The sequence below is a fragment of the Scylla paramamosain genome, chromosome 30 (assembly GCF_035594125.1).
Source record: "Scylla paramamosain isolate STU-SP2022 chromosome 30, ASM3559412v1, whole genome shotgun sequence".
Lineage (NCBI taxonomy): Eukaryota > Metazoa > Arthropoda > Malacostraca > Decapoda > Portunidae > Scylla > Scylla paramamosain.
In genome coordinates this window covers 14,664,115-14,671,614 of record NC_087180.1, presented here as the reverse complement: position 1 = coordinate 14,671,614, position 7,500 = coordinate 14,664,115, and the positions used below count along the sequence as shown (strand labels likewise).

The 7,500-nt window shown below is 34.9% G+C and overlaps 2 protein-coding genes across 2 annotated transcripts in view; both read left to right on the top strand.

Annotated features, from left to right (window-relative positions):
• Nucleotides 1-2,488, top strand: part of LOC135116114 (uncharacterized) — a 3,051-nt gene extending 563 nt beyond the window's left edge. Inside the window, exons 1-3 of the mRNA XM_064033321.1 lie at nucleotides 1-535; nucleotides 1,322-1,508; nucleotides 1,888-2,488. The exon at nucleotides 1-535 is cut by the window's left edge and continues 563 nt beyond it. Coding sequence (XP_063889391.1) covers nucleotides 417-535; nucleotides 1,322-1,508; nucleotides 1,888-2,133 — 552 coding nt within the window. The 5' untranslated portion in view covers nucleotides 1-416 and the 3' untranslated portion in view covers nucleotides 2,134-2,488. The remainder of the gene's footprint in view (nucleotides 536-1,321; nucleotides 1,509-1,887) is intronic.
• Nucleotides 2,489-6,872: 4,384 nt separating this feature from the next.
• Nucleotides 6,873-7,500, top strand: part of LOC135116113 (uncharacterized) — a 7,032-nt gene continuing 6,404 nt past the window's right edge. Inside the window, exon 1 of the mRNA XM_064033319.1 lies at nucleotides 6,873-7,010. The gene's annotated coding sequence lies outside the window, so the exon portion shown is untranslated. The remainder of the gene's footprint in view (nucleotides 7,011-7,500) is intronic.

Here is a 7,500-nt window from a genome sequence, read left to right as displayed (position 1 = left end):
TCTGAACCGTGGCGCGGTGGCTGGCGCGCCTGGCTACAAAATATCTCCGGCCAGCGATTAGACTGGACTTAGTCAGTAGGCGTTCAGTTCTTCAAGTTTATCCTTGCTTCTGTTTGGCCTATAAATGGGTGATAAGGGAAACCTAGGTATTTTAAATCATGGAAGCCAGGATTACTAAGAAGAGCCTGTGTCTTATGATTAAGGATATCGTCATTAACAACCTCATAGGCCAGTGAGACAGAGATGAGAGCTGAAGCAGCGCACGTCTTTAGGGCGTGGCTCAACGTTATTTTTAACATAACATTATTTGCTTGTTAGGATTTGGACCAGCATCCCCACCATCATCACTATCATCGTCATCATCTTCGTTACTAATGTTATATTCTACAAATTAAAGAATTCTCGTCGTGGAAAACATGGATATGTTCTACGACAACTTCAGGCTGTCTACATCTGAGGTGTTGAAAACAATAGCTGCCAGGATGGAGATTGTTCCGAACTATATGAATGGAATGACACGTCTGCTTACGGAGAAGTGAGTATCTCTCTCTCTCTCTCTCTCTCTCTCTCTCTCTCTCTCTCTCTCTCTCTCTCTCTCTCTCTCTCTCTCTCTCTCTCTCTCTCTCTCTCTCTCTCTCTCTCTGTATTATGTAAGTTGTAGTTATGACACAACTCCTTGGAGGCTTTGAGGAATCTATTAAGGGGGTACACCCCTCGAAAGTATCTACCTCTCACTTTCTTTACATTTTACCTTTTCATATATATATATATATATATATATATATATATATATATATATATATATATATATATATATATATATATATATATATATATATATATATATATATATATTTATTTATTCATTTATTTATTTAGTTAGTTTATGAAACAGCGACTCTGCATCCCACTTGTCAATAATCTTAGTTTTGCCGGTCGTCTGGGTGGCTATTCTCACGCCTGTCATGGTCACTAAATGGGACTCAATCCGTTACATGATTATATGGTGACAGTTTTTTGTAAAAGATATCATAACTGCAGCAAGCTGGCAACACTTTTACAATGTGTTAAAAAAAGGAATGTCAGCTAATAAAGTTTTCATGATTTTTGTAAAGAAAAATCAAGTGAAAAGCAAATAAAACATGATAGTGATTGCTTATATCATAATTTCATCGATATTATTGTTATTGTCTACAATGATAGTAGCCCAAAAATTGCCGGAAATGAAGAAATTTTAATTGAATAATCAAGAAATTTTCATGAACACTTGTTTAATATAAATTAAAATAAGTACCTAACTGCGTGTTATTTTTGTTACCAGCGCAGCTTACCTCTATGAACGATTATTCATGGAAGTGAAGGTTGCTCACGATTTTACGGACAGTGAACAAGTAACACCTCTCTACGTTACTCAAGACAGTCTTTTAGCGGATTTTTCAGCATTTCTGTTGATTCGAGATGCTCCATTCAAGCCAAACTTTGACTATTGTTTAATCACGTTTCACGGGGTGAGTCCTTTCCATAATATGATAACTTTTATTCACGCATGTTTAAGTAACTTCACAACTTTATTATATGAGTTTTTCAAAGGTTTTGAGAAATATTCTGCTTGTTACACAGCTGCCGTTTTTTTTTTTTTTTTTTTAGTAATTTGTTAGGAAACAAAAAAAGATCATATACATACAAACTATACATAGAAATTGTCATTTGGTAAATTCAACAAACATATTAATCCTAGTCCGCTGGGATGGTTTTCATTTTTCAACAACCTGATAAATCCAGAAAGAGCGTCATCTGTATTAACAGCTCACATAACACTGTTGCGTGTGAAGGGTTGCTTTTCTATGAAATATAACATAATATAATACCACGCTTTATCTGCAACAGGCTGGATTGATAGGGAAGTGGGGATCGGACGTGATGGATGAAATTCGCAGTGAAAGCAGGAAGAAACAGAGAAAAGAAAAGTCTGTTGAAGTAAATAAGATAGAAGGAAAAGTCAAGCCTCTCACTTTCGTGCATTTGCAGGGGCCGCTCCTTCTTTACCTGGTATTTATCATCGTCTCCTTTGCTGCCTTCCTCAGTGAGACGTCTATTGGCGTCTGTTTACACCAACTGACAAAAAAAGTGTAATATCCCTTTACCTTTATCGCGGCTCTTCAACATCCACCCTCGGAACGCCTCTGACATCATAAAAACGTAAGAAAATAAAGGAAGCTACAAGATACCTTTAGGCTTACACATGGCAGTCCCTGTATAAAACACACTTACCGATTCCCACCTATCATTCTCATCCATAAGTTTGTCTAATTTTTTGAAGCTCCCTAATGTCTCAGCATTAACAACCTGATTATTGAGTTGATCCTATTTATCTACTACTCTATTTGAAAACCAGTTACTTCCTATCTCGCTTTTAAATCTATGGCTTTTAAATCTATGTCCAACTTGAAACCATTATTTCTTGTCCTATCACGATTTCTTATCACGATTACTGACCATATGAATTTTGCTTATATATATATATATATATATATATATATATATATATATATATATATATATATATATATATATATATATATATATATATATATATATATATATATATATATATATATATATATATATATATATATATATATATATATATATATATATATATATATATATATATATATATATATATATATATATATATATATATATATATCCTATACCACTCAAAGATCTCATTGTCTTTACAATGACTGGTGTTTATTATATTTGAATGATTGAATGGTATTTCACGTTTTTTAATCGTTCAATTACCAAAGTGGTTTGTAAGAAATGTTTCAAATTTTATATCGAGATTGCTTTACCACATGTTGTTCAGTAAATTTAGTGGAACTCGTTACGCTCTTCGCTCTTAATTTGTACTGGTAACTTGCCCTTGTATATTTCGTAACCATGTGCTAAATATATGTAAGACAGAAATACATAATGGCTCCTCCTTCTAATCCTTCCACACTAAATGGGATTTAAGTTTCTTTATTTGTAGTAAGGATAATTAAGAAAAGGTAAAGCTTATGTAAATCATCATTCTCCTTATATAATTGGAAATATGCTCGTGATTTGAACTTGTATGAAACAAGGCCCATGCAATGGAGCAAAAGCTCATAAATTTCAGCCTGGAGCCTAATCTAAGTTACAACCCACCACAGTTTTAACCTGTTTTGCGTATGGAAGGGAACATAAAATTATGAATTTGTACCATTAGGTTTATAAAGCACATTGTTCACGTGAAGTTCTGATAGATTAGTGATAGTTGGGACAAGGCTTTGATAACATTACTACTATCTTCCATAAGCTTAGTTACTTGTTTATGATATTCCATTTGATTATACGTCACTTCTTTAAAGCAACTAAAATAAATAAATAAACAAATAAGAATAGACAAAAGAAGTGGGTTATGTAGTCAGATTATTTACATGTCATATTAGTTTGTATTTCAACACTCACTTCACCTACAACATTGTGTGAATGTATTACTCTAGATAATCTCTCTCCACTTGTCTCAGAATACTCCTTTCTCCCAAGAGAATCTTCTTATAGAGACTAAGGGCGAGATTTCGAAAAAGAGTTCGATTTTTACGGTTTTCAATTCTGCGAAATTTGCTTACTAAAAGTATCAAAAATTGATGTGAAATAGTTCATTCTGGTGCTTTGTGGCGGCTGGACGTTCTATCGACGGTTTGAAGCTGGGATTCTCACTCTTTAACTCGACCCCCGCAATGAAATTTAAAATTTTCTATCGACCCCTAGGTTTTTATTTCAAGAATAATAATAATAAAAAAAAAAAAAAAAAAAAAAAAAAAAAAAAAAAAAAAAAAAATATATATATATATATATATATATATATATATATATATATATATATATATATATATATATATATATATATATATATATATATATATATATATATATATATATATATATATATATATATATATATATATATATATATACCAAAATCAATATGAGTAATGGTAGTAGTAGTAGAAGTAGTAGTGGTAGTAGTAGTAGTAGTAGTAGTAGTAGTAGTAGTAGTAGTAGTAGTAGTAGTAGTAGTAGTATAGTAATAATAATAATAATAATAATAATAATAATAATAATAATAATAATAATAATAATAATAAACGGTTTATTATTCAGGTAGTTTACAAACTGAAAATGTTTTTCCAAGCCCAGTGTGTTCCTCTAATTTGTTATGGCTGCGTTTACATGACTGAAACCAGTTTCAATCATGCACAAAGTTGGGAAAGCAAGTAAACCACTTCCCAAAGCTGAGGATATTTAGCAACGTTGTTCTCTTTGATCCAAAATTCACAAAGGCCTGCTCTTCTAAACAAGGCGCTTGGTTTTAAGTCCACAGTCATGAATCCATATTCCAGATATTCCTGAGAATACTGTCGAACTTCCTCTTAGCAACATCAGCCGTTATGTCTATTACACATAATTTTCAACGTAACTCACAATATTCACTTATGAGAGCTGAGAGTGCACTGAACTAATGGGTGGGTGGGATGGGGGGAAAACCTCGCTTACTCATTAAGGGACGGAAAGAGGAATGCACCCTGTACGGACCCTTGTACGGATAGTAGAACTGCGAGAGACAGTGAGGGGGAGGGATTGGTTGAAGGTAGAGTTGCTAACGCTGCTAAAATATTGGAAGGTTTACAGAAAATTTTTTGACTCATTGTCTGGATTCAAGAAAGTAATATATATATATATATATATATATATATATATATATATATATATATATATATATATATATATATATATATATATATATATATATATATATATATATATATATATATATTGATCTAATGATGTGTGATATTCTTCAGATTTGTATAAATTATTATTGAAAGTTTCATATCGGAGACTTCAATGATGCCTTCGCTCCCAGCAGTAAACATTCACCGAGCACCCTCTTTCGATCCCTTTGATGCTCCCATCGATCCCTGGGGGTTGATATCGACCACTTTGACAACCCCTGGTTTAAAGGGACAATGATGTGAGCCCGCGTGGTGCGTGTGGTATTGCATGGACCTTTAAAAAGGTGGTTTTTAATATAGTTCAAATTGTGAACATATTTCCAGTGTTTTAAGCAGAATGATGATTTACATGAGCTACCCTTGAATTGTACGTTCTCTCTTAGGGCAAAAACAGAAAATGAATCTTTAGTGAGTTAAAACTGAAATATTATTAGTAAGCAGTTATCCATTCCTTGAGAGGTCACCCTCTGCTGGTTCTTCATAAACAAATGGTTTTTTTTTTCCCTTTTTTTTTTCTCCATTCTTCGTCATGGGGAAGAAGAACAGACAGCAGCAGCTACGAATGACGAGGGAAGTAAGAAGATAAGAGAGGGTGAATAATCGAGTCGAGTCCTTCCACCGACGCCACGCACCCACACAGTCAACAACGTCTACTCAGACATTCATACAAAAAAAAAAAAAAAAAAAAAAATGGCAGAGGGTTTCAGACGAGCTTTCAGGAGAGTGGCTGCGAGTATGTTATCTTGGAGAGTCGCAGTTTATTGGATAATCCCACGTGAAATATGGAGGATTTTACCTTCCCTCGGAATTTAGCCTCGGCTGCATCATTCTCCCACTTCAGTGTTTCCATGACGCTCGAACGCTAAGCATGACATTGGTAGTAGCGTTAAAAATCCTTGACATGACATGACGGTTGTGCCCGACAAAAATTATTCAAGTCTTAGCGATCATCCTGCCATAATTGGTAACATGTCGATTGTTCCGACAAGCCTCTCGTGTCCAATTTACGTGGCCTTCATATTAAATTCTCAATGTTACAACGATGCTCCAAGGACGGACATGATATTCTAAATACATGTTTTTTCTTCAGAACTTCAAACTCCTCTGATATAATTTAAAACTCTTTCAACGGATCTTCAAATTCCTGTCCCCCACTACTTTTCGTCATAGCTTTACGCCCCTTCCTCCTAGTCTTTAGCACCTTATAAATTCTTAACTCTCTCCCTTCTGTATCTTCTCGCTCTCTCTCTCTCTCTCTCTCACACACACACACACACACACACACACACACACACACACACACACACACACACACACACAGTGAGAGAGAGAGAGAGAGAGAGAGAGAGAGAGAGAGAGAGAGAGAGAGAGAGAGAGAGAGAGAGAGAGAGAGAGAGAGAGAGAGAGAGAGAGAGAGAGAGAGAGAGAGAGAGAGAGAGAGAGAGAGAGAGAGAGAGAGAGAGAGAGAGAGAGAGAGACAGAAAACACTTTCCATAATGTCACCCAACACACAAGTAATACGCAGCATCACTAAGTTTTCACAAGGCTGGGTCCACCCACAGCATTCAACACTTCTTCAAAGAGCCAATCCCGAAGCGACATGGTCCACGCAGGAGTAGTGGTACTTCCCCAGTACGGATCCATAGTGCTTACTACTGGTGCAACAATGCTTTGCCAGCCATTCGCCTCTTGAGTCAGGCGGCCTCAGCACATCTTACAGTACTAATCACTGTTGTTTCCTAGGAACGATTCCTTCTTGAGATTATCATTAAAGTAAAATCGTGTGATAATCTTGAAAATAATTATATACTTTAACACGTATATGTGTTATTAAGTTATAGCACTCTCCATCTGTGTTTATTCTTTTACTTATTAGGAAGATTTCAGTGGAGTTGATTTTACTGTTGAAGACTAATGATTACTGTGTCAATATAAGTGAATTTCATGGACAGCCCAAACATTTTGCTGAAGCCAGAGTTGATAATTTTATTAATTTATTTGTTTATCTATTATTATTATTTTTTTCATATATGCCTACAGCAGCTCCTAAGCTATAAAACTCCGACAACCCAACGAGACGCGACCGGCAAAAGCTCGATTTGAAACTTTCGAGACAGTGTATCATAAACTTGGCAGTGATCTTCCAGAACATATTTACTTTCTGCCTACTCTACTGAAGATCCGGTAACTTCCGTTAGAAACTGTTAAAAGTACTTAACATAAGATCCCTGACTTTTAAAGACATGTCTTTATGTAAGTACGTAACTTAAAACATAATGTTAATTGGAGTATCAAGGAAATCCAGATGTGCTGACAAATTGAGTGGCTGTACCATAAGAAGTCTACCATTCGCTAAGGAAGACTTGATCATGCTGGTATTTATGTAGGTGTGTGCGAACATTTCCCTCACAAGGCTTGGTACAGCTTAGATAGTAGAGGAAGCAGGATCCGTGGGAGTCACTCCTAATTCAAAGAAGAGAAGAAATTATAATGGCATGTACTACATTTTTCCTGATAATTACTCAAATTGGCTTTTGAAAGTTAATATTTCAGACACGTGACTGCAAGTCACTATTACAGCTGCAAACAATTCTCTGTGAAGCTACGTATGAAGCCTACTCCTTTATTTGCAAGAGCTAGTTAATTCATGGCTACTTGTGTATACATTAGAAAA